Source organism: Babylonia areolata, chromosome 18, assembly GCF_041734735.1.
Source record: "Babylonia areolata isolate BAREFJ2019XMU chromosome 18, ASM4173473v1, whole genome shotgun sequence".
NCBI lineage: Eukaryota > Metazoa > Mollusca > Gastropoda > Neogastropoda > Buccinidae > Babylonia > Babylonia areolata.
In genome coordinates, this window is record NC_134893.1 from 71593674 (window position 1) to 71621173 (window position 27500).

Genomic DNA, 27500 nt, shown 5'->3' on the forward strand with positions numbered 1-27500 from the left:
TGTCTGCAGCTGTCAAGCTTTGTTACAATGCAAAAAAAAAAATCTCTTTTTGTTTTACATGACTCCTCGATGTTGACCAATGTCGCCTATGGCGGTGCACTGTCCGGTCCACTAAAGTCACCGATGGCGGTGAAGAGTTTGATGTCCTGTCACATTTACTGGTGACTGGGGACATTTTGTTAGAGTATTGATTTTTTTTTTTTTTTTTTTTTACATTTCAATGTCTCCTCACACACACACACACACACACACACACACACACACACACACAACGTCAATCACATGAAGCACTGTATAATAGTTTGTTTGTTTTTTGTTTGTTTTAAGAAAGAACGGGCGCACTCGTTCAAATCACACACACGCCAGTATCCCCCTCTTTTGTATACGTACGTATGTACCAGTTTCCCATTCATTCACCCCGTAAAAGACAGAGTGTGAGTCACCTTGTAGAGCAAGTTGACCGCCAGGTCCCGCCTGTAGTCTGCTGGGGCCAGGACAGGGTCTGTGGTGGGGTTCAGCTCTCTCTGCAGAATGCTCAGGGCTTCTGCCCGACACAAAGTCCGTGCACCGGAAATTAAACAGGCAGGCAGGTGGTAGAATGGTTTAGACGCTTACCTGCCAGTACAGTGTACTATATGGTCTTGGTTCGAGTCCGGGACATGCCCTTTTCTCCCTAGTCTGACAGGGAAATCACTCGAGTCTTGTTATTCGGATAACATGATAAACCGAAGTCCCGTGTGTGTCATTTTCTTCTTATTATCACGAAACAAAGTCTTCAAAGAAACCGCCGTTCTTCTTACTACATTTTCAGATTATATTTGCATGTTTGTGTGAGAGTGTTTTAGTGAATGTTTTAAAGCTGTCGTAAAGCGCATACAGCTTACTAATATGCGCAATAGCAAGAGGTCTTAAATAATATAAATAAACTCACTGATTTTTTGTCAAACATCGAAACTCGAAATATTACCATGATAAAATCAATTTCTTTCATTCCTTACGAGAACAGTTATAGGTCTAAGGCCTAAACAAAAAGATTGTCTGCATAACTTTCATCATCACAAAACCAGTTTTGTGCTTTTTGTTTAAAAGTTTTATCTCCGTGAAAAGATTTCGTTTCTGTTTGATGAGATACGTTGTGTTAAACGTAAGTGCATTTGTTTGATATGCCCCAGCTCGTTGTATGTATGATAAAGATGGAATCCAAATCATTAATTGCATTATTAAGACATGAATATGGCTATGGATATGATATAACGAGGATATAAATCCTTACCTTTGACAATACTTTCCTTGATCTCTTTGCCTTGAAGGAAGGCCTCAGTGTTTACAGCATGTGTCTGGTCAGCAGAGAAAACGATGAAGATGGAAGTCAACCGTGAATAAGGCATTAAATTATCATTATCATCATCACAACATTGAAAGTGGCTCATATCACGATTGAGGCACTATGTGGTTGAGGGTGGAGATTTTTACCATCTTCCATGTCAACGGTTGTGCAGACCTGGTAGTGCCTAAACCCCCTTCGTGTGAAGATCAAAATATGCACGTGTCAGATGTCTGTGAGTTTGAGAGACACGGACAGGCTAGAAACGGTTATATACGTAAAGGCCTTCTATATATCTGAGTGAAGGTGTGTGTGTGTGTGTGTGTGTGTGTGTGTGTGTGTGTGAGAGAGAGAGAGAGAGAGAGAAATGGGTATCTAGAGACACTACTATTCCAAACAAAAAGTTTATTGTGACAAATAATATCAGGAATAGCATATTTATGTTCTTTCTTTTTTCCCCAAAAAAAATTATACAAATATCAATATAAAACACCAAGCATTGTTTTCATATACAAAAGAATGAAACCCAATGTTCAAAAATTCTCATGTAAAAGAATCATTAAGTTATAGTGTTGGTATCTGCTTTTTACAATCTTTATCATTAATAAGTATTTTACGTCATTACCTACTGATTTTTTAAATGTCATTCTTGCAACTTCCCTTTTCTTTACACAAAATCCTAGTGAAAAACCACTAATTGTAATTACAAACTCCTCATTAGATAAACCAAGTGAAAAGATTACGAACAATACAATTCCAATCCTTACGATCTTCTCATTTATTCCACCGATGACGATGGAAGGTTTGTCAACAATCTTTGAATCCTGAAGGACCTTGAATCTGAAGGCAGCATTCACGTACGCGTGGGCATTCTGAGAAAAAAAGGGAAACAAATCTCGTCCAACAATAACATAAAAGAGCAAGAAACAAAATAGAATGATAATAATACACAGACACACACTTTTTATTTACCTCCCCTTGCTTCCTTTCGAACCCCAAGCTGAAGCCGCAAGTATCATTCGTTAGTAACAACAATGTAATTATTACCTTTGAAAAAAAAAAAAAAAAACTTTTTAGGGCGCAGTATATTTCTTCCTTTTGTTGTCCTCAAATTTATCAAATAAATAATCACCGGCACCTTCAGAAAGTCAATGGATTGTGATTTTTCTCCCACGGAGATTGGGAACACCACCAGATTGTCAGTGGTGTCTCTACACCAGTATGTCAGAGATTGTGAATACCACCAGATTGTCAGTGGTGTCTCTACACCAGTGTGTCATAGAGATTGGGAACACCACCAGATTGTCAGTGGTGTCTCTACACCAGTATGTCATAGAATAAAACTCAACAGTGCCATTGGGAAGACAGTTCCCCAGCCACCGATCACATTCTCCCACCAAACAAAGAAAAATGGCTTTTTTTTTTTACAGATAATGCATAAAACTGACCCCAAATTGCTGGCTCTAAAATGATCGATCATCCCTTGATTTCCTATTACCTGTCCATAACTTAAATACATATATATATATATACACACACACACACACACACACGGACGGACGTCCCATTGTCTGATTTAGATGTTGAGCACTATATCAGTATGTGCAGTTACAGTTAATTACACTGGTTCACGCTCGACTCCAAAAATCCCAACACATCCAGGTGATGTATGTCAGTAAATTCTGAGGTCCATATAACCTGCCCACCTGTGAGAGACGGGTGATACTGTAGGATCGAAACCCACCTGTGAGCGAGGTGTGATCTTGTAGGATCGGAACCGATCCTGAACGTCCAGTGCCGGCAGTTCCAGAGTCACCAGCACCTTGCTCTTCATGTCCACCTTCCTCACGAACTCTTCAAGCGTGTACCACGTGCACTTCTTCTCTTTGGAGTCTGGAAGAACCGTAAAAACAGGGAAACACTGCACAGTTTCCAACATAATCCGGAAGAGACAAAAATTCTTAAAAAGAAGGAACAAAGGAAATGGAAGGCAGTCTGGAAAAACAACAACATGAAAGCTGAATATATATATCAGGGCAATGATAAAGGTTGCCTTCTCATGCATTTTGTAATATTACCAGGTACCAAGCAAATGGAAGAACATAAAAATTGTTTGTTTAGTGTTGTGAGAATATCAGGCAGGATCTCTCCCTTTGCCTAATACATAAAAAAGTTATATATTTTCAAAGACACTATCCTGCTTGTTATACCACCACTTCAACATCCTACACGCACACAATTCACAACTTCTACTTCCACCCGCCCCCCGCGCGCGCGCAACACACGCAAATATAATCCACTACTTGTACCACTTCTACTTCCACCCTCACCTTACCCCCCACACACAGCACAACGCACACACACACACACCGAAGATCTCCACCCTGGCCCCCGCAGCCTCTGTCATGGTGAACACATCGGACGGGAAATCCGGGTGGGCGTGTTTGATCATCAGGTTACCCGCCACACTGGCCGCCTGTTGACAGGTACACAGGGGGATGATGAGTTGGGTACATCATGTCTGTTCTGATCATCATCGTCATCATTATCATGTCTGTCAACAATCTCTCTTTCGGAGATAATGCATTCTTGTGTCAGTATTATTATGATCATCATCATAATAAAGTATTATTATCATTATTCCTATGAGCACCATCATCATAAAGTATTCCTAGGAGTGTTATTATTAGTATCATTACTACCATCATCATCATTATCATCATCATCATAACTATCGTCGTCGTAGAAGTAGTAGTAATTATCGTCGTCGTCTTAGAAGTAATTATCATAGTCGTCGTCTTAGAAGTAGTAGTAGTAGTAGTAGTAGTAAGTATGTCTTCGTCGTCGTCATAGTAGCAGTAGTAGTAGTATTAGTAGGAGTCTAAAATCCTACTGTATTTGTGTTTGTGTATGATTTCAGTGAGGTTTGTGCCTTTCATGTTCTATCCCCACAGTACTCCTCGTGACCCGGTATACGATGTATCAGTCACCATCCAAAGCGCAGCTCCATCTCTCTATACTGACAGATACCTGTCTACGCTATTATTCTTATTCTTATTGGTTGGTGTGTGTGTGTGTGTGTGTGTGTGTGTGTGTGTGTGTGTGTGTGTGTGTGTGTGCTAGAGAGTAAGCGTGCATGTATGTATTGGTGGCATATGAGTTTTTCTTTCGTTTTGTGTTTTGCAGTTGAATAGGCTTACAGCTTCTTAAACATGGTCCACATGTCTTGAACGGGTAAACATACTTGCCAGTACCCTACAGAGTCGATATATGACAGACAGACAGACAGACAGACAGACACACACACACACACACACACACACACACACACACACACACACACAGTTTGTGCGTGTGCTGATAGTGTAAACTTCAAGAAGTGGTTTGACAGGGGATAGTAAAAACACCAGCCGATAAGGAACAGGCAGCACAATTCGTTTCTGCGGTAACTCTACACGATATTGGAACCTGTCTCAAAACACAAAACACACCCTTAGGCACTTGCCTATAATAAGTATGTACTGGACACATGTAATGCGCGCGCGCGCGCGTGTGTGTGTGTATGTATGTATATGTGTGTCTTTCTGTATGTATGTATGTATGTATGTATGTCTATCTCTGTTTGTGTGTGTGTGTGTGTGTGTGTGTGTGTGTGTGTGTGTGTGTGTGTGTGTGTGTTTCTCTCTGTCTCTGTCTGTCTGTCTCTCTTTCTTTCTCTCTCTTTCTTCATTATTAACATAGCCCGGCTACTGAACACAGAGCCGGTGCTTCAGGCTTACACACACACACACACACACACACACACACACACACACACACACACAAACACACACACTATACAATACTAACAAACGAAGACCTGAAAAACCACACCGTCCACTCAGAGAACAAGAGTGGGGTGAAAGTGCTTGGGGGGTGGGGATAGAGGGGGTGGGGTGGGGGCTGGACAAATTGACCGACCCACCCGGCAAGGGAGGGCCGTTTCTGGAAGAACCGGTTTGACGTCAAAGGAACTGCAGTACTGGAGAGACGGTACAGTTCTGGGAACACAGTCTCACAGAACCTTGTGTCGACATTATTGATCACTGGTCGATAATCAAACATGTTAAAATAAACGGGGAGAGAAAAGTGGGGGTGTCCACACCATCTTAGACCCCCTCACACAGAAAATGTTCCCCGGAGAAAAAGTGCAGCAGAGTAGGAGAGAGAGAAAGGGGGGAGAATAAACGCGGAGAGAGCCAGAAAGGAGAGAGGTGGATGAAGAGACAGAAAGAGGGAGGGGGGGGGGGTGCGGAGAGGGAGAAAGAGAGGAAGATAGACAGACCCTATGCACAATGAACGTTTGTCATGGTGATTATCAGTATCAGTAGCTCAAGGAGGCGTCACTGCGTTCCGGGTCAAATCCATATACGCTACACCACATATGCCAAGCAGATGCCTGACCAGCAGCGTAACCCAACGCGCTCAGTCAGGCCTTGAGAAAACAACAAACGATAGTGAAACAGGTATCACCAACATTTTGAGGGCGGGGGGAGGGGAGGCGAGGGGGGAGGAGGTGGAGGGGAATCGGGGAGAGGAGGGGGACTGAAACATCAATTCACAATGACAGAAAAAAAACAAAAAACATGCCACTGTGCGCTCTTCGTGATTCTCAAGAATCTACCTCGATTTGTACAAAGCGACCAATCGATTTAGAAAAAAAACAAAAAAAACAACAACAACGAAATAGTCAATATCAGACCTCAATAAGACAGGCAGACACAGATTCAGTGACACACAGACACAGACACAGAAACACACACACACACACACACACACACACACACACACACACACACACACACACACACACACACACAGTGAGAGAGAGACAGAGACAGACAGACAGTGAGAGAGAGACAGAGAGACAGAGACAGACAGACAGACTGTGATAGACACACAGAGAAAAAGATGTCTGAATGTACACTGACGTTTCTCATGAGGCTGTTGCCGACCAGCTTGAGATGTCTGACCAGAGCCCCGAAGTATCTGAATCCTGGCTGCCTGGCCTGCAGGTCCTTCAGGGACTGGATGAGGCTGGTCAGCGACGTGTTGGCTCCGAACCTCACACATTTCTCCTTGGCCTGGGGGGCAGTGCAGGTGATACTTATCACAACCCCCTTAAACATCTACCCGTAATTCTTTCTGGACGCCCTCTCAAGAACACCGACTAAACTCCAACTTCCTGGTTAGTCTCGTTTTTAAGCAGTCGATTATCACGGGACTGTATGTGCATACTTGGGTAACACACATACATTGGTGGTCACCCGCATTGTGCAGAAACGCAAGATCGGGCACACGCAAGCGCACGCACACGCACACACACACACACACAGACACACACACACACACGTTTTAAGCTGTACTCAATCCATGCATACATACGTAACACACATGCACAGGTAAACCCACATATGCAGAAACGTAAGATGTCGCGCGCATTTACGCGAGCACACATTCGCGCGCGCGCACACACACACACACACACACGCACGGACGCGCACACACACACACACACACACACACACACACACACACACAGGCATGTGTGCTTTTTATCTTCCCCTTTTCCTCTCCCTGTCTCCCCAAAACCCCACACCCCCTTCCCCAACAATCACTTTGTTCCGTCTAATACTCATCACTCAAAGTGGAAGGTGGTAAGATTGATGATTACTTCTCCTCCATCTGCTACTACTACTACTACAACACACACACACATACACACACACACACACACACACACACACACACACACACACACACGCACTCTTTTTCTAACGAAATGCTTTACAATCCTGAATACCTATGTTACACACACGCATACGCACAGCCCCCCCCACACACCCCTCTCTCTCTGCACACACACACACACACACACACACACACACACACACACACGCACGGACGCACACACACACATTTCATTTTCATGGTGCGTCAGTTCTTGTGCTCACCTCAATTTTGTACAGATCTTTCACTTCCCGGACGTCTATGTACACATCAAACGGGCCTTCGTCTTTGAAAATTCCTGGAACACAACACCAGTTTCTTTCAGTTTCTCTTTCACTTTCAAGGAGACGGGAAAGCGAGCCCACTGATCCACATCCATATAGACATCTGCTTTAAAAAAAAAAAAATCAAAAAAGGGGAGGGGTTAGACGCCTGGCCTGCGGAAATATGGACCCAACGCAATGACTGATCAGGTCTTGAGCAATAATAAAAATGTATGGAGAGGTTGGGTTGGAGAGGCAGTGCAGTTCCAGTTTCAGTTTCAGTAGCTCAAGGAGGCGTCACTGCGTTCGGACAAAACCATATACGCTACACCACATCTGCCAAGCCAAGCAGATGCCTGACCAGCAGCGTAACCCAACGCGCTTAGTCAGGCCTTGAGGCAGTGCACTACAGTGTAATCTGAACATGTGAAATGGTTATCGTGTTGTTTTCTTTGGCTGTTATTGGTTGTTATGTTGGCTTTGTTTTCAATTGTTTTGTGGTTTCTCTTTTTCCCCCTGCTATAAAAAAGCGATGTATATTTCAATATTGAAAAATATAACTTTCTGTCCGAAGGGAAAAAAAACTATACAAATACCATATGACAAGTACTTAAAACTGTCAAACCAATGTAACAGTCTATCAGTTTCGGTAACATATATGTAATGTTACAATAACTTAAACAACACAGACCACACCCATTGACATTTTACTCTGGATCTGCAAAAAGTTACGATCCAGATTCTGTAAACACCCACATCTTAAAACTGGCTAAAACATAACCCCCCATTCCCCCCCTCCCCGCCACCCCAAACACTGAACCCACCAGCAGAAGTATTTCCGAACAGCAGTCGCACAGAGCTGCCTTTGCAGTCCCTCATGACTCCGCCCAGTTCCTTGAGTGACGTGGGTCTGAACCATTGGCTGCCGCCTATCTGCACGTGCAGGCTGCCAGAGTCGCTGCCACTGGCTGGAGAGTGGTTTCCTTTGCAGGCTTCCCCGGTGCGCGGGCAGAGTTTCTTGTTGAGATCCTTGGGGACAGTGATTGTGATGGTAAATCAGAAAACTTGCATTGTTTTGAATCATTCCAGCCTCTCTTTTTTTTTTCTTTTCTTATTTTGCTATTTATTGTTTTCTTTGTGACATGTTTTATCAAAATTATAAAAGTAAGAAATTAAATGACTAACTTGATTTCAGCTCTTTTATCTGCTGTTTCCTTTGTAATTTTGTCATGTATGTACGAGAGAGAGAGAGAGAGAGAGAGAGAGAGAGAGAGAGAGAGAGAGAGAGAGAGAGAGAGAGAGAGCTCAGAACTCAAAACATTTTTTATTCAAAGATTAAGATTTTAGGAATAACCTATTCTTTCATTCTGTCCGAGAGAGAGACAGGGTGAGAGACAGAGAGAGACAGAGAGAACTCAGAACTCAAAACGCTTTTTATTCAAGGACTGAGACTGATTTTAGGCATGGCCTATGCTTCCACTCTGTCAGAGAGAGAGAGAGAGAGAGAGAGAGAGAGAGAGAGAGAGAGAGAAATACAGAGAGGCACAGAGAGGGACAGCGAGAGAGACAGACAGACACTGAGATAGACAGAAAGAGACAGAGGCACACACACAGAGGCACACACACACACACACACACACACACACACACACACACACAGAGACACACATAAAACCAGAGACAGAGAGACACACAGACAGACAGACAGACAGGCGCCAAACGTGTACCTCAATATCGATGAGAGCGGCCCCCTTGATGTTGGTGTCAGCGGCGAAAGATTTCATGGAGTCCAGGATGGAGCGGTAGCCAGTGCAGCGACAGATGTTCCCGTCAAACTGATCCTCCACCTCCTGCTCTTTGGGCTTCGAGTTCTCGTGCAGCAGTCTGGGTAGTGAGTGCAAAATGATGATGATGATGGTGATGATGATGATGATATGGTGATGATGATGATGAAGATGATGATGAAACGGATACATAGCGCCCATCTTCGGCCTGGGACCAAACTCTAATCGCTTTACAAACACGGAGTCATTTGCCCAATAGGCTGCCTACCCAGGTAGAGCCGACTGTAATAATTTATTGTTAAAAATCTGAAAGCCTTTTACGGCCATCGGGGCTGTGAAGTCATATCTACTACGTGGCTCGGCATCTGAAGGCGGGGCCCAACCCTCTCTTTCCGAAGTTTTGACAATCCCCAACCGAAGTCTGGTACCCCTTTAACACCTGGGTGGAGTGAGGAAAATCGGAGGTTGATTGTGTGCTGTTCCGACTTTGATCACCTTAATGTGATTTTCCTTTCTTGACAAATACAACCTTCACTGCAAGGGAAAAATTCGGAGGTTAGTGCCTTTCCCAACGACACAACACCATGCCGAAACCGGGCTTCGAACCTTGACCAGTGGATGACAAATCCAACGCCTTACCGATTTTTCCACGGTGCTGGGTTGGGCCGTGTGGATGGCTTGGCATGGATTGCATAATTTTCTGTCAGTTCTGATTCATAGCGATAACCAATCACACTCAGTGATTTGACATGATCGATTATTTTCTGTTCCAGATTATTTTCTGTTCCAGTTCACAGCGATAACCAGCCACAAACAAATAACTCTTTTGATACTGGTGGCATTTTCTGTTCTGGCGCATAATGACTATTGACAATTTTTAAAAATCTGGTTCGTGCATGTGTTTGTGTGTGTGGTTCGTATTCGTGTCTCTGTTTTAGTGTGTGTGTGTGTGTGTGTGTGCGTGTGTTTTCTTGGAGCTTCGAAAGATTAAGCGCACAGAATGCACATTATTCATCTAATTCATCCCATTAAATATTAAGCTCAAAACAACTATCAACCAATAACAATTAAGGGCAAATCTGTCTGCCAAGGGGGGGGGAATGCTGTGTGAAAATCCACTGTGTGTCTGTGAGAGGTTTCGAACCCTTACCCATACATGGTCATGACCATGCCGGGAGTGCAGTAGCCGCACTGTGTGCCGTTGAACGCCGCGATACGTTTCTGGATGGGGTGGTACCCGTCTTTCTCACCCCCCAGGCCCTCCACTGTCGTCACCTGCCACCCGTCCACGCTTGCCAGAGGACATAGACACTGCAACAACGACACAGGCGGGATTATCTATTTATTTGTTTGTTTGTTTGTTTATTTATCTATTCATTTATTTAAAAGAAGAAGAAGAAGAGGAGGAGGAAGGGCACATCTTCATGCACCGTTCTCAAGTGTGTGCTGCATATGGGTCCTATGTTTATCGTCTCATCCGAATGACCAGACGCTCAGTTCCACTTTCCAGTCAAATTTGGGAGACGGGGCTAGAGCGGGATTTGAACCCAGACCTTCACGGACTCTCTGTATTCTCAAAGAGAAAGAAAGACAGACAGAGGCAGACAGAGAGACTGACAGAATCAGAGACAGAAAGACAGACAGACAGACAAACAGACATACAATCAGGAGACAGAGAGGGAAACAGAGAAGGAAAGAGAGAGAGACTGAGACAGAGAGAGGGGGGAGAGAGTGTGTGTGTGAGGGTGGGGGGTGGAAGGTTGGGTATTTGCTAAAGCCATTACACAAGAACGTTGCCCCATACCATTATGAAAGGAGCGATAACAGTGTTTTGCCATGTCACCATAGCTTCTGGCTCATTGTGTGCATTCCTGCCAGACAACTCAGCACAGTTGTTAACAGCTAGTAAGACAGAGAGTGAGACAGACAGAGACAGAGAATGAGAGACAGAGAATGAGAGACAGAGACAGAGAATGAGAGACAGAGATACAGAGAGAAAGAAAGAGTGAGAGAAAGACAGAGAGACGCACACAGAGCGATGGAGAGAGAGAGAGACAGACAGACAGACAAAGACAGGCAGATAGACAGACGGTCAGAGAGAGATTATGAAAGAGATACAGAGATGGCGGAAGACAGACACAGAAAGAGAGGAACAAACAATGAGGTAAACAGGCAAACACAGACACACACACACAGACAGAGATGTGAACAGTGGATGACAGTGTGTGTGTGTGTGTGTGTGTGTGTGTGTGTGTGTGTGTGTGTGTGTGTGTGTGTGTGTGTGTGTGTGTGTGTGTGTGTGTGTGTGTGTGTGTGTGTGTGTGCGTGTGCATGCGTGTGTACGTGTGTGCGTGTGCGTGCGTGCATGCGTGCGTGTGTTCGTGTGTGTGTGTTCGTGTGTGTGTGTGTGTGTGTGTGTGTGTGTGTGTGTGTGTGTGTGTGTGCGAGCTAACGTAGATGTCCCACAGTGTAGTAATTTCATAATCAACATAACATAATAGATGGCTCGATTTCGCGAGTTCATAAATTCATGCACGCATGCATACATGCAATAATGTGTGTGTGTGTGTGTGTGTGTGTGTGTGTGTGTGTGTGTGTGTGTGTGTGTGTGTGTGTGTGTGTGTGTGTGTGTGTGTTAAATAATGAAAGGACCTGGATGTTTGTCTCAGTGCAGTATTGATTATAAATGGCTGTTGTTTTCCTTCATTATTATGGGCCTGAGGTCTTAATGAATAAAACGTATGTCTAAAATATGCGAGTGTGCGCGCGCGCGTGTGTGTGTATGTGTGTGTGTGTGTGTGTGTGTGTGTGTGTGTGTGTGTGTGTGTGTGTGTGTATACGTGTGCTTGTGTGCGTGTGCTTGTGTGTGTGTATGTGTGCGTGTGTGTGCGTGTGGGTGTGTGTGTGTGTACGTGTGCTTGTGTGCGTGTGCTTGTGTGTGTGTGTTTTTGTGTGTGCTTGTGTGTGTGTGTGTGTGTGTGTGCGTGCGTGTGTGTGTTTGTGTGTGTGTGTGTGTGTGTGTGTGTGTGTGTGCTTCCCTCACCTTCCCCAGCAAAACACCTGCTCCCATCCCCGCACCCCCCATCCATTCCTTCATCATCGTCGTCACCATCACCCACATCCTCTCCACCCACCCACATACACATGACAAAAATAAAGTTGAGTGGTGGCTAGTGATGGCCTAGAGGTAATGCGTCCGCCTAGGAAGCGAGAAAATTTGAGCGCGCTGGTTCGAATCACGGCTCAGCCGCCGATATTTTCTCCCCTTCCACTAGACCTTGAGTGGTGGTCTGGACGCTAGTCATTCGGATGAGACGATAAACCGAGGTCCCGTGTGCAGCATGCACTTAGCGCATGTAAAAGAACCCACGGCAACAAAAGGGTTTTTCCTGGCAACATTCTGTAGAAAAATCCACTTTCACAGGAAAAATAAATAAAACTGCACGCAGGAAAAAATACAAAAAAAATGGGTGGCGCTGTAGTGTAGCGACGCGCTCTTCCTGGGGAGAACAGCCCGAATTCCACACAGAGAAATCTGTTGTGATAAAAAGAAATACAAATACAAATAAATACAAATAATGTTGTTGCGTTCGCCTTGGAAGCGAGAGAATCTGAGAGCACTCGTTCGAATCCCACACTCGCGGCAAGTATTTTATCTCCACCTCCACTCGACCTTGAGTGTGGTCTGGACACTAGTCATTCGAATAAGACGATAAACCGACGTCCCACGTCCCGTGTGCAGCATGCATCTAGCGCACGTAAAAGAACGCACGGCAACAAGACGGTTGTCACTGGAACATTCCGTAGAAAAAATCCATTTTGACAGGAAAACAAATGCACTTGCAGGCAGAACAAAAGAAAAATGGGTGGCACTCTCATTGTTGCGACGCGCTCTCTCTAGGAAGAGCAGCCCGAATTCCACACAGAGACATTTGTTATGACAAAGAGTACAGCTTTACAAAACATTACAATACAAAACAATAAAATACAATACAATACATAGCAACACAGCACAGCACAGCCACGACACAGCACAGCACACACACACACACACACACACACACACACACACACACAAACCGTACCGAGTTGATGCTCCGTGTCATCGCCTTTTGACTCAGCGGGTCTTCCATAGTGACAGCCACAGCGCAGCATCCACATCCGGCCTCCCGACACATGACCTTGGTACCCGTCAGCCCGGCTTCCACCCGTATGTAGTCGTTGAGGGAGGTGGTGGGGCTGTAACTGCCCGACAGGGACACTGGGACACAGTCATCAGTATCGTTGTCATCGTCATCATCGTCAACATCACAACCATCATAATAATATGCAAACAGCAACTGTAGTTAGGCTACAGAAGCAGCATGCACTTGAACGCGCATAAAAAGTCAACAACAAAACAAAACAACAACATAACAGAAGGGTTGTCCCTGACAAATTTCTACAGACAATTCCACTTTTATTGGCGCTGAACTGTGGCGACGCACTCTTTCATGGGAAGAACAGCCCGAGTTTCACACAGGGGGAAAAAATGCTGTGACAAAAATACAATACACTGCAGCACGATAAAATGCAATGCAAAGCCTAACAACACAACACAACGCAACGCAACGCAACACAACGCAATGCAATATAATATTGCACCAGCTACTGGGGGCAGCAGCAATTTCGTTTGTGTCGTCGTACTCAGAAAAAAAAAAAAACTTTTAGATTGAGAACTCAGAACTCAAAACTTTATTTCTCAAGAATGAAGATCTTCGACATTGCCTATTCTTCCCACCTAATCTACATCCAGTCACCGACATGGAGGAAGAGGAAAAGAAAGAAATCCCCCGTGCACATGAGCATGCATGTTGAAGAACACACACACACACACACACACACACACTTGCGTGTAAAAGTAGAGAACGGGAAATAACGGTTCGAAACAACACGGTGTTATTTCCTGCATGGTTTAATATTACAAAATCAGTATGATATAACTGTGATGATACAGTAAGATCAACTCTAATTTCTGCATTTGAACGAGGAATAAGCATTGTTGCTCTTTTGGCAAATGCATATCATATGACTACATAGTACATATATTATTATAAATACATCTTTCTGTTTTTATTTGTTAGTTCGTTTGTTTCCAGAGGTAAGAGGTAATGAAGATGACTGCGACTGGCGCAATAGCCGAGTGGTTAAAGCGTAGGACTGTCAATCTGAGGGTCCCGGGTTCGAATCACGGTGACGGCGCCTGGTGGGTAAAGGGTGGAGATTTTTACGATCTCCCAGGTCAACATATGTGCAGACCTGCTAGTGCCTGAACCCCCTTCGTGTGTATATGCAAGCAGAAGATCAAATACGCACGTTAAAGATCCTGTAATCCATGTCAGTGTTCGGTGGGTTATGGAAACAAGAACATACCCAGCATGCACACCCCCGAAAACGGAGTATGGCTGCCTACATGGCGAGGTAAAAACGGTCATACACGTAAAAGCCCACTTGTTTGCATACGAGTGAACGCAGAAGAAGAAGATGATGACTGCTTTTCTATCACTGACCCAGCGTTCCCCAACTAAAAAATATCAGAAGTCTCATAGCCTTTTACGGCCACCGAGGCTTCAGTGATTTCATGTCAACTGTGTCCAGGGCTCGGCATAGGCAGGCGGGGCCCGTTCCTCTCCTTCCGCCGTTTTAATCTTCCCTGACCGGTCAGGTACCCACTCACACCTGGGTGGGTGGAGAGAGGGAGATGGAGTAAAGTGCCTTCCCCAAGGACACAACACCATACTGAAACAGGGCCTGCAACCCTGATCACTGGTGAACACTGGATCACAAGTCCAACGCCTAACCAATTCAGTCTGCCACGGTGCCTCTCAGGGAGGGAGAGAGAGAGGGGGGAGAGGGAAGGAGGGAGAGAGGGGGGAGAGAGGGAGGGAGAGAGAAAGAGAAATGGCAAAGGCGGGCCATGCAGGAGGGGCGGGGGGTTGCGGGGAGAGGGGGGGGGACTTGTAAGGAGGTACAGGTGGAGAAATATACAATCGACAGCTGTACACTGAAGCGTTACAGTAATTCGTTACTACACACAATCACACAGCTTTCTGGAAGCTTTCAAACGACAACTAGTAAGTCCACCTTGTTGAGGGTAATCTTTCCCCCAAGACCTGACAAAGCGCGTTGGGTTACGCTGCTGGTCGGACATCTGCTTAGCAGATGTGGTGTGGCGTATATGGATTTGTCCGAACGCAGTGACGCTTCCTTAAGTAACTGAACTGAATTGAGCACAGGGTAGTTATATGTGAAAACTGCAAGCTGGCATATGTTGTTTTCTGAAATAGGCCAGCTGGAGGGTGGTAAGCCTACCCATTTCTTTGTCAGTAAGCCTCACGGTCTTGCAAAACATGCAATGAACGTGGCCCTTTTTTAATTTCTATTTTTATTTTATTCATTTGCCTCATTTCGTTTTGATTATGCTTCAATGCATTTACATATCTGTTCTTTTATTTCTTCGTTTTATTTCATTTTATTGCTTTATAATGGAAGGCACTCAATGCCTGACCAGCGGGTTGGGTCTATCGTAGACCAGGCATCTGCTCTTCACTGCAAACCCCTTCTCCCTTCTTTTTTTTCTTTTTTTCCCCTTCTCATTTCAAGCAGATATTGTGAAAGTGTATGAATAGTTCACACACTCGAGTATCAGTCCGCACACTGACGCGCCCTTGAAACAGAAACAGAAAACAAAGTTCCTCTTTTTTCATCAACTAACCTTTCGTATTTATTTGGATAATGTCCTTTCCTCTTTTTTCATCAACTAACCTTTCGTGTTGTACATAACTACATGCATGTATATGAATGTGTATTGTGTGTGCGTGTGTTTATGTAAGTTTGTGCCTGCCTATGTGTGCGTATGTGTTAGGGTAGCTGTTAGATACACATGTATGTTAAAATGTATGTATGCAGTGTGTGTGTGTGTGTGTGTGTGTGTGTGTGTGTGTGTGTGTGTGTGTGTGTGTGTGTGTGTGTAACATAGATGTAATGTTTTATGTTAACAAAAGCGTTTTTGTAAAGCACCTAGAGCAGATTTCTGGATAGTGTGCTATATAAGTATCCATTATTATTATTATTTATTTTGGATAACGTCCTTATGGATAACGTCACTGTTCTGACGTCCTTATACTAAGCGGCGCAGGGTTATTCTGTTGGTTATATAGGTATCTGCCTGGCATATGAGGTGCAGCGTTTATGAACTTGTCCGAAAGCAGTGACGCCTGCTTGAGAAACTGAACTGAAATGAATCCTGCGTGGTCGGCGGGTCTATTAGCAACAATGATCTTAATGATAACAACAACAACAATAATCATTCTTAGCACATGATCTGGTTCTGTTGTCAGATGTCCTGTTCACACTGACACAGGTAGGTACACTTTTACATCTTATTCCACAGAGTTCGTGACACTTATCAATTTGCATATTCATGTCATTAAATTTGAAACTGAAACCGTCCTTACTCGGCTATCCGCCGACTCGTGTGTTCTGTGTGGATATCCCGCGCCGTAAAAACGAAATTAGAAGGACAACGTGCTTTTTCACACCTTGGTCCTGTCACCTGTAATAAACCTCTCTACCCGATCTGGCATGCTCATGAAACAAAATCCCAGTTTAAATCTGGTCCTGCGTGCGTGCGTGCGTGCGTGCGTGCTTGTGTGTGTGTGTGTGTGTGTGTGTGAGTATGCATGTCTATGTGTGGAAGTCCTCTGTCATTGACACATTCCACTTGTCTCGCTTAAGTCAGTGCCTTGCGGTTTTTTGTTTGTTTTTTGTGGGGTTTTGTTTGGTTGTTTTTTTTTGGGGGGGGGGGGGGGTTGTGTGTTTTTTACCTTTTATCTTCTTAAACACTCGACTGTTGGCTGCCGTTCTTTCTCTGTTTTTTGACCTTGCAATTGGAATGAGCTTCCTTTTTCGCTTCGTCAAGTCTCCACACTCAGCTCTTTCAAGTCTGGCCTAAAAACCCACCTCTTCCCAAAATAGCCTCCCTTGCCTACCTCTTCCTGTTTCAACAGTTTTAGAGTTATGCATGCGTGTGAATGACTGGTGCGAAAGCGCTTTGATTTGTCTCTGCACAAGATTCAGCGCTATATAAATACCATTATTATTATTATTAAATCGATGCTAATTGTTAGCACTCTGGGCTCTGTGCAAAAAAGGTGCAGCGCATTTTAAAACACATCGTTATTAATATTACCATCATCATTGGAAGGAGGAGGAGGAGGAGGAGTACCACCATCACCATCATCATTATTAACGTTCGTGAATGCGATACACTTTTGAACAAAACTGTCAACTTGGATTCCCTCTCGATGAAGGCCTATCATGTTTGTTTTCATCGAATTTGAACAAAACGAACTCGTGTACTTTGAGTGTAGTTCGCTGGCATATATACTGCAGGCGGTTTAGCTTGCTTATTTTGTGTTCTTTCGTTTCTAACTGGCTCGGCTACAGTCTCCATCAGTGTGTCTGATGCAGCACGGTCAATATTGTCATATACAGAGTTCACAAAAAGTTAAGGACCACTTGGGAACTTGAACACAGCTTTCTTTTTGGGTGCACAGTGAACTGATGCTTAATTTTCAGCAAACAGTGGTGTATCCGGTCAATGTAATGAGCCGTAAATGTATTCATTGAGAGGCTAAAGTTAAGTCATTATGCAACCTGCATAAATCACCTCATCTCTCGATTTTATAACATTTTATGAAGTGGTCCTGAACTCATTGTGAATTGTGTATATGTGGATCTGCGGCAACTGTATAGAGAAACGTCCTATTGTTGCCGCTGTCTTTGGAGGCCTGGACACGTGTCTTCGATAACCAGTATCGATCGATATATTTATCTTTGTAAGGCCCAAGGGCAAGGGGACCGGGCAGTATCGATATCTCCACTTTCAATATAATGGAGCATTAAGTTTTCATGTCTCGCCAGTGGTGGTGAAAAAGGCCATATTGATTACTGTGTGTTGATGATGAAACTTTAAAAGTATCTATTGTTTACACGGCAGCTGGCTGATGTACTACTGGAAAGTTTAGGTTTTAGTGTCTCTATTATTGAGGCGTCAAAGATCGGGTACGCACTAAACAGTAAAGTACAATACAGTTATGTTTAAGGAGTGTCTTAATATTTCGATTGAGTGAAAATTAATTGCGAAGAAGCGGCCGGATTAAAAACAGATAAAGAAAAGAAAAGAAACAATAAGTATGTACACTAATAAGAAATAATCATATGCCTGTAATGAGCAAAGAGAATCGCGGTTCGGTTCAATATTAAATGTATCCAAATATAAAATAATAACTTCTTAAATCGATTTCCAAGTCATTCTTCTAACATCATTTACTATACATGCTTCATAACATTTCAACAACATCAGTTCTGTGACCGTGGCTGTTTCCATTAATCATCAGCATGGAACTGATACAGGGCGAGCGACTGTGGTGCACTTGCACGTGGCGTACATGTGGCGTGCACGTGACATACGCTAATCGATGACACACACGTTGTAAAACCATGAATTAACAACGCATTCCATCACTCCACGTCACCACTCTTTCTTTCAACTTCAAGCAAAGTAACTGACACTTTAACACTGCATCTCAGTGTACTTTTGTTGTTTTTGTTCTTTGTTTTTGACACATTCTTTATGTTAACAACCACAGACTAAACAATATCAATTAGGTCTTTTAAACATGAAAAGACAAGGCAGTGTGTATGTGTGTGTGCGTGTGCGTGTGCGCGCGCGTGCGCGCGTGTGTGTGTGTGAGAGAGAGAGAGAGAGACAGACAGACAGACAGACAGACAGAGAGAGAACTGACGTGCGAGCATGCGTTGTATTCGTGTGTGCGTACGTAACTACGTGGATGTGTGTGTGTGTGTGTGTGTGTGTGTGTGTGTGTGTGTGTGTGTGTGTGTGTGTGTGTGTGTGTCTGTCTGTCTGTCTGTCTGTCTGTCTGTCTGTGTGTATGCGTGTACGTGTGTGCGAGGGAGGGGGGGAAGGGTCAGTATCGACAAACTGAGTGCAACAACCACTGCAGTTCTTATGAACTCACAGATGTAAGAAAAGTGGCTGCTTTCTGAAGGAAACATTTGTTGTTGCTGCTGCTGCTGTTGTTGATGTTGTTGTTCAGTGTTTTGTTTTGTTCGAAATGCATTTCAATCACCAAAGACCAGGAGCAGACTATAGGTTCTTTGACATCATCATACAGCCTATTGTTCTTCTGCACTGGAAGGGCTTTCGTAAATGTTTTTGATTGGTTGGTTGGTTGGTTGTTGTTGTTGTGGTGGTGGTGGTGGTGGTTTTGGTGTGTGTGTGTGTGTGTGTGTGTGTGTGTGTGTGTGTGTGTGCGTGCGCGCGCGAGTGTGTGTATGTATGTGTGTGTGTGTGAGAAAGAGAGAGAGAGAGAGAGACAGAGTGGGAGGGAGAGAGTGCGTGCATGTGTGCGTGCGCGTGTGCGAAAGTGCGACGGTGTGCGTGTGTGTGTGCGTGCGCGCGCGAGTGTGTGTATGTATGTGTGTGTGAGAGAGAGAGAGAGAGAGAGAGAGAGAGAGAGACAGAGAGACAGAGAGACAGAGTGGGAGGGAGAGAGTGCGTGCATGTGTGCGTGCGTGTGTGCGAGAGTGCGACGGTGTGTGTGTGTGCGTGCGTGCGTGCGTGCGTGCGTGCGTGCGTGCGTGCGTGCGTGCGTGTGTGTGTGTTTTATATAAAGGAGGGGTGTGGCCTACACCGAGTGCATACAACCGCACTCAACCAACCACTTTCGGTCGTTCCTTCACCAGACCGACAGATTTCTGTCACCCAAGCACTGTGAGAGGACCAAGGACGGTTCCCTAACATTGTACTGTTGATAATAGGTGGGATAAGCTGAGGTCAGGGACACCACCAAAGGTCATGGCTTGGCCTTCCGTATGTAGTTTCTGTGCGGCCTTTGTGTGTGTGTGTGTGTGTGTGTGTAGGGGGAAGGGGGGTATGTGGGGGGGGGAGGAGGGGAGGGTGGCGGGGGAGTCGTGTGTGTGTGTGTGTAGGGGGAAGGGGGGTATGTGGGGGAAGGAGGAGGGGAGGGTGGCGGGGGAGTCGTGTGTGTGTATGAGTGCGTGTGCGTGTGTGTGTGTGTGAGTGTCAGTCTGTGTGTATTTTTTATGACAGACACACAAAGATCTACACAGAGAGAGTGAGGGGGATAGAGAGAAAGACACAGGAACGACAGACAAAGAGAAAGAGAGAGCGAGTGAGAGAAGGTGGGGGAGACAGACAGGCAGACGGACAGAGACAAATACACACAGAGAAAGAGACAGAGGCAAACAGAGAGACAGAGTAGGGGACAGACAGAGTTTGCATACTACCCACACCCATGCACTGAGCCAAACCACTCATTTCCCTGCTCGGTGAAATGCCCGAACACAAAAGAGGAGCAGAACAAGGATGTCTCACAGAAGTGTTCAGAACATTACAGTTTCTTACCTGTGTGCTCTTTCCCATTGAGGTGGAAGCGAATCGTGTCCCGAACGCCAGCCCTAGAAAACAGAAAGTAAACTGCGATAATCTGAACAAACAACAAAAGAGAAAAAAACAAACAAAACAGACAGACAGACAGACACGCAGGCAGGCAAGCAGACAGACAGACAGACAGATAGAGGACAGACAGACAGACAGACAAATTGATTGATTACTGACTGACTGACTGATATATAGATCGATAGACGATTGGATTAATGAACATACGATTAAATGAATAAATTATGGTGGGCCACGTACCCGTTTAAGATATGGGAAACTACGCAATTACTCTCTCTCCCCGGGCCAGAGTGTGTGTGTGTGTGTGTGTGTGTGTGTGTGTGTGTGTGTGTGTGTGTGTGTGTGTAATGATCGTCATACTTTTGTTTTTTTCTTTTTTAACCCAAGTATAATGTTACTTTGATAGTATAGTATGGGCGGGTGTCGGGGTGTTAGTCTTCAACTTTGACGTCTTTTCACTGAAAGTGATATCAGACGGACGGGGACTTGAAGCAGGACTGATACAGATGGTAAATGGAATCGAGTTGACCGGGGTGAGCTAAATGCGATTAAGGAGCAGACGTGCGCGCGCGCGCGTGTGTGTGTGTGTGTGTGTGTGACTGTGTCTGTTTCTGCACTGGTGTGCAGCCGGTTATCACTCAGTATACAGCAGGTTGATCTCTTCGAGCTAACATTGACGCGAAATGACCCGTGGCAGTTTTCCAACATTCTGAGTTGGAAAAGACGTCGGCAACTGAAGATATCATAAAAGCGAATCTGCCCAGGTTTAAACCCTTTCTCTGTATTTCTCTGTCCGTCTCCGTCTGTGTCTGTCTGCCTGTCTGTTTCTCTCACATGTGTATATAAATGTGCAGTGTATACACACACAGACTCTCCGCTCGCTCTCTCTCTCTCTCTCTCTTCTCTTTCTCTCTCTCACACACACAGGGCCAATGGAGACAGAGAGACAGAGAGAGAGAGGATGGACGCTAACACGTACAGTTGATGATCATGTTTTTCCAAAACAAACAAAACACCAAACAACAACCACCACCAAACAAGTGATACATATCCAAAACAGACAAATAATAATACGCTCATTTGACGCAAAACCGAATCAGCTGATAAACCTCCGTACACACATAGTGATACATACCCTCCACTGCCAAGAGAAGGCATGTTGGAGTCCGTCGCAATTCAAACCACTCAAATGTGCGTGTGGTGTCTTTTGATGTTTTTTTAACACTTCTCTTCACATCTAGCACCTTCCGGCCTCCGAATATGGAGTCCCCTAACACAGAAAACCGGCGTAAGTCTCAACAACAATAGCTGAGAAAAACTGCTGCAGTCAACGGCCCATTTTGTCGTCTGTTCAGCAGTGATCGTCTGCACCCTTCTCAAATCACATCTCGTGGGGAGGGAGGGAGAAATGGGCGGGGCTCGTAAGAGTCACGTGGTTCGGTGGCACCTCAAAACGTATGGGTACACACCTCCTACGGAGGCAGGTGCAAGTGTACTGACCACCGCTACAAAGTCCCCCCAAAGTGACTACTGCCGCTGGGAAGGCACGGTGGGCTGACCACTGCTGTGAACTACAGCCTGACTCAGCCCCTTGGAGGAAAAAATACGAAATAGGACACCAAACAAGCACGCGGTCAGTCGCTTCCATTTAACCTGTGTGTGACCCTTTCGGCTCGGGTGAAGCGGCCGGTGTGACTCTTCGAGAATTTTTACCCCAGAGTAAAATTTTCCAAACAAATACACTAATTGTCACTCTCCAGAAGAGAGTGGACTGACTAAAAACCTCCAACCCAACCCAATTATAACACCCAGACAACAAAAACACCCCCCAAAAAAATTCATTAGCTAATAGAATTGCACATATATAGAATGCACTACCATTGGAAACTAAACTTGCACAAAATACTAATGTGTTCAAAAATCTCCTTGACATGAACATCAATTTAAAAGAAAAATTTACTGACTTTGATGAGTGATTTACAGAACATGTAAAAGAAAACATATATGTATCCCACAAATAAAAGGAGACCGATATTGAAGGGAACATAAAAAGGCCGTGAGGCCTAGGCAGTTAAATGCCAGTCCCTACACTATTACTACTACTACTACTACTACTACTACTACTACCACAAACACAACACAAACACACGCTATAACAATAAAAAATGTTCAGATAATATATCTTTTTAAGTCGGCCGGGCCCAGAAATCGTCCGGCCTCAGCTGACTGGGCGCAACAGAGACAGCAGCAGGCAATCTACCAGAGCACCGCAATCACGCTGATGAAGTAAACGGGACTCTTGCCAACCGGGTACTACTACCCTGACGCTGGAGACAATACTAACAGACGACACACGTCCAACAGGGTACTACTACTACTACCCTCATGGTTTGAGCACACGGAACCATGGCCACCCGGAGGGAAAGCAATCCTCACCTGAGGGTATTATAATGGGCACCAAAAAATATAAAATAAAATAAATAAATAGAAATAAACAAATGAATAAATTAATTAATTGATAAAAACACTGTTACCCTATACAGGCACGATCATCCTCAGTCTTCGAAGGACGCGGTGGCAAAGCCACAAATGTTGTTACTGACAGGACAGAGAGACTGACTTGAACCTCTGCTCAGCACAGCCAACACCAACGCACTGAGAAGCAACACCGTACGACTGCACGTGAAACACGAAACAACTTGAAGCTATACACACTTGACTGCACATGGGCGACTGAGGAAGGGCACGAACAAACAGCCCCTGAACCCGAGGATGTCACAAGTTGTGTGAGACAGAAATGAAAGGCAGCGCTGTAACGACACGCTCTCCCCGAAGTCAGTGATATAATGAAATGTAATGCGGCGACCTGTGATTCAGTGCAATGCTATTCAGTGCGATGCAGTACAGTATAGTATAATACCATGCAATAGTCACAGTACAATGCAATACAATACAATACAATACAATACAATGTACACACAGTGAATCTGATCGGGCTTAAATTCTATTTAAAACGTGCAATTAAAAACAAACTTATTACATTTACCACAACCAATATAGAACATCAAACATGACACAATCATTTGATGTTTAAGCCATGTTTCCTAACTCAATTTGCGTTTGTTTGTTTCTGCACCCGGAAATAGATCAACTGTAAATTTGTCATAAAGGGCGATAAATTTCGTTCTAGCGATACTTTTTTTTTTTTTTTTTAAGAATGAAGCCTGTCAAAATTGTCGCCAGTGACAATTTTGGGCGGGCGACTATTTTGGGTGTAACATGACTTGCATTTGTGCAAACTGCACTCAAGGCAATTTTTTTCTTCGTCTGGTGAACGATGAAAAGATATATGCATGAATTACACTTAAAATTTAATTTATCACACCAGTCTTTCTTTATGGCACCACATCTGTGTTAAAACCATTTCGAGATAAATGTCACGGGATGTCACAGTTTGACCAGATAAAAATGAGTTTTAATGATAAAAACATTAACGCCACGAAACAGGGTAATCATTTTCTTCTTCCTTCTATCTCCCTTCTTCCTCCATTCTGTACGCACGCACGCACGCACGCACACACACACACACACACACACACATATATATATATATATATATTATAATACATACACGCATCATAGTACACAATTATTGACTGTCCGAGTTGATGCTGCAGCAGCTGAATTCACAGTTTCTTTTCTCGTGCTTAGAGAAACTGGGAAACATAATCCTATGATATTAGATTACTTTCTGAGCAGGCTTTGAGGTCATAACTTCTTGCGAAGGTGTGTCAATAAGTGTTCATTCCAATCATCCAGAAAAACAACAACAACAACAAAAATGGCTCCAACTGAACGACAGCAAAATGATAATAATCATAATCATTATAATCTCAATGATAAGTAGATACATTCGATTACAAAAATCGAATAATAGATAACAAGATAGATACATAAACACTTAACTAAATACATAGATTTAAAAAAAAAAAATGATAACAAATTAAAACGGAAAACGAATAATAATAACAATGATGATGATAATAATAATAATTAGCAGTAGCAGTATCATAATGATGATGATGATGATGCCGTAGAGAGGAGATATGGATATGGGTTTGTTTGTCGTCGTTGTTTGATGAAGAAGGCCATTGTCCCTCACGAAAAGACTGGTGTGAGCAAACAAATTAGCGTTCCTAAAATATCTTTAGATGTCTACCATCAGAGGAAGTAACAGAGAGAAGCAAAAGTGGAGAGAAAGAGAGAGGGGGTGGGGGTGGACAGGGAGAGAGGGGGGAGGGAGCGAGGGGGAGAGAAAGAGAAAATCAATTTTAAAAAGCTCAAACTATATACATCTATCCATCCATCCATATTTCTCTGTGTGTGTGTGTGTGTGTGTGTGTGTGTGTGTGTGTGTGTGCGTGTGTGTGTGTGTGTGTGTGTGTGTGTGTGTGTGTTTGTGTGTAACTGAGTGTGTAACAATAACAATAACAACAATTTCAAAGCAGTGTTTTCAGGCCATCTGGCCCACATGGACAGGAGAAGTGAAATCCCACATGGTATAAGGTGAGCATACAGACATCAAACATTAAGTGTTGCATCTGAGTTTCAAAGATCCACAAATGTACATAGCAACCTTGAAGGCTAACTTCCCACTCAGGTTTCTACATAGCAACTGAACTTGAAAGGATGATGGAAAACTTCTTACGAAGTGTGTGTGTGTGTGTGTGTGTGTGTGTGTGTGTGTGTGTGTGTGTGTGTGTGTGTGTGTGTGTGTGTGTGTGTGTGTGTGTGTGTGCGCGCGCGCACGCGTGCGTACGTGTGCGTGCGTGTGTTTGTGTGTGTGTGTGCGCGCGCACGCGCTTATGTATGCGTGTATCATTCGATTTCATAATGAAACTGTTGGGTTTATGAGGTGGGGGTTTTTTGTGGGTTTTTTTTCCCCGTTCTGATTTTATCATCGTCATTTTCTTTTCTCTTTTTATAATACCTTTGTTTATGGCAGTGTGCGCGTGTCCATGGTGAGGGCTTGAAGGTGGTTACTGTTTAGGTTAGATTGATGTCCTTGTCCTGTTTTTAGCTTCGTCATCTTCTGTGTTTGATTATACCGACTGACAGTATGGAGATGTCACTCTCTGTCTCTGTCTCTCTGTCACTCTCTGTCTCTCTCTGTCTGTCTGTCTCTGTCTCTGTCTCTGTCTCTCGAGGTGTGCGTGTCAGTGTTGTGTGCGTGAGGGTGTGATGTAGGTGGGAGCTGTGTGTGTGTGCGTGTGTGTGTATGTGTGTGTGAGTGTGTGTGTGTCTGTGTGTTTGAGCTCGCACACGTGCGTATGTGTGTGTGTGTAGGTATATGTGTGTGTATGTGTGCGTGCGTGCGTAGATGTGTGCATGTGTGTGTGTGTGTGTGTGTGTGTGTGTGTTAGTGTGAGCGTGTTCGAATGACTTTCGATCTATCAGCTGACAGCCAGGAAACGAGCCAAATCCCCCGGGGGTGTAAATCGATACGGGGTGGATTCCGCTGTGATGAACTATCACCGTCTCTATCCAGCTGGCGTCAATGGATTACGAAGCATCACCGGTAATTACGCGATACGGTCTCTGACGGAATCGATGTACAGACTGCATAAAAAGTTAGGGAACACTTCGTGACATATATATATATGATATGGGGGTGGGGTGGGGTGGTGTGCGTTTTCATGAAATATTAAAAGAAAAAATAATCCAGAGATGATTGAAGTTATGCAGGCTGCGTACAGTCTACCTATTAAATAAGTTACGGCTGGTTAGAATGAACAGTTTGATCAATGCGTTTGTTAAATAAATGTTTCGGGGCCCCCGGCCAAAATGCGTTGTTATTCAATGATTTATAAACGATAGCTTTGGGGTTTTTTCTTCATTATATAACAAATGGTACTGCTCTTGAAACAAATCACCACTGGTTACACACACACACACACACACACACACACACACACACACACACACACACACACACACACACACACACACACACACACACACATAAGTGGTGCTCATTACAATGGCTGCATATACCGCTGTTCGCTGAAGCATTTCACCGTGCCTTCATGAAGAAGACTGAAAAAGGTTCTCAGTCGAGTGGTCCTTAACTTTTTGTGAACCCTGTAGGCTATATGCTTTGTGCGAGCTATTGATTCTGGCAGCATCGTGAATTACGACTGACTCTGACGACTGACTCTGAACAGATGTCAGTTGCTGGTGCGTTTGGGGTGTCTGTATATTTTGTATGCTTAGTCTTTTTGTGAAGGACTATGACTCTCAAACTAGGAGGCAAAATTGCACTGGCTCTTAGTGCTGCAGCCTTGTGGGCTAGCTGGCCTTTGGGAACCATCCCAACGCCGACTGTCCAAAAACCCTCTTGGCTGAGAGAGTGGGGATGTAACTTGGGCAAGACACTCTCCACTATAATCACATTCTAGCCCAAATAGTCGGAACAGCAGTTGCCTCCTCTGCTGTTCTGATGGTCATAGTCGGACACGACTGACTATCATAAATATTTTGTATGGAAGTTCTGAAGAAGGGGTATTTCTCAATATGTGTGGTTTCTCTCTGTGTGTCTGTATGTGTGTTCGTGTGTGTGTGTGTGTGTGTGTGTGTGTGTGTGTGTGTGTGTGTGTGTGTGTGTGTGTGTGTGTGTGTGTGTGTGTGTGTGTGTGTGTGTAACTCTAGTATGAATTTTTGGAGACGAATTTCATTTTATTATGGAATGCCCGAAATCCGAAATGAGTACATTCTAAAGAAACGTTTTCATCCAAGATATGTTTTTTTTTTTTAGT

The 27500-nt window shown here is 44.2% G+C and overlaps 1 protein-coding gene across 1 annotated transcript in view; it reads right to left on the reverse strand.

Annotated features, from left to right (window-relative positions):
- LOC143293041 (uncharacterized) overlaps positions 1-22164 on the reverse strand; it is a 66693-nt gene extending 44529 nt beyond the window's left edge. Inside the window, exons 1-13 of the mRNA XM_076603869.1 lie at positions 21821-22164; positions 20632-20684; positions 13226-13401; positions 10291-10451; positions 9084-9240; positions 8181-8385; positions 7318-7391; positions 6295-6447; positions 3695-3800; positions 3069-3217; positions 2092-2196; positions 1274-1337; positions 444-544 (exon numbers count right to left, since the gene is read on the reverse strand). Of these exons, the coding sequence (XP_076459984.1) occupies positions 444-544; positions 1274-1337; positions 2092-2196; positions 3069-3217; positions 3695-3800; positions 6295-6447; positions 7318-7391; positions 8181-8385; positions 9084-9240; positions 10291-10451; positions 13226-13401; positions 20632-20684; positions 21821-21843 (1527 nt within the window). The 5' untranslated portion in view covers positions 21844-22164. The remainder of the gene's footprint in view (positions 1-443; positions 545-1273; positions 1338-2091; positions 2197-3068; positions 3218-3694; positions 3801-6294; positions 6448-7317; positions 7392-8180; positions 8386-9083; positions 9241-10290; positions 10452-13225; positions 13402-20631; positions 20685-21820) is intronic.
- Between the last annotated feature and the right edge of the window lie 5336 nt (positions 22165-27500).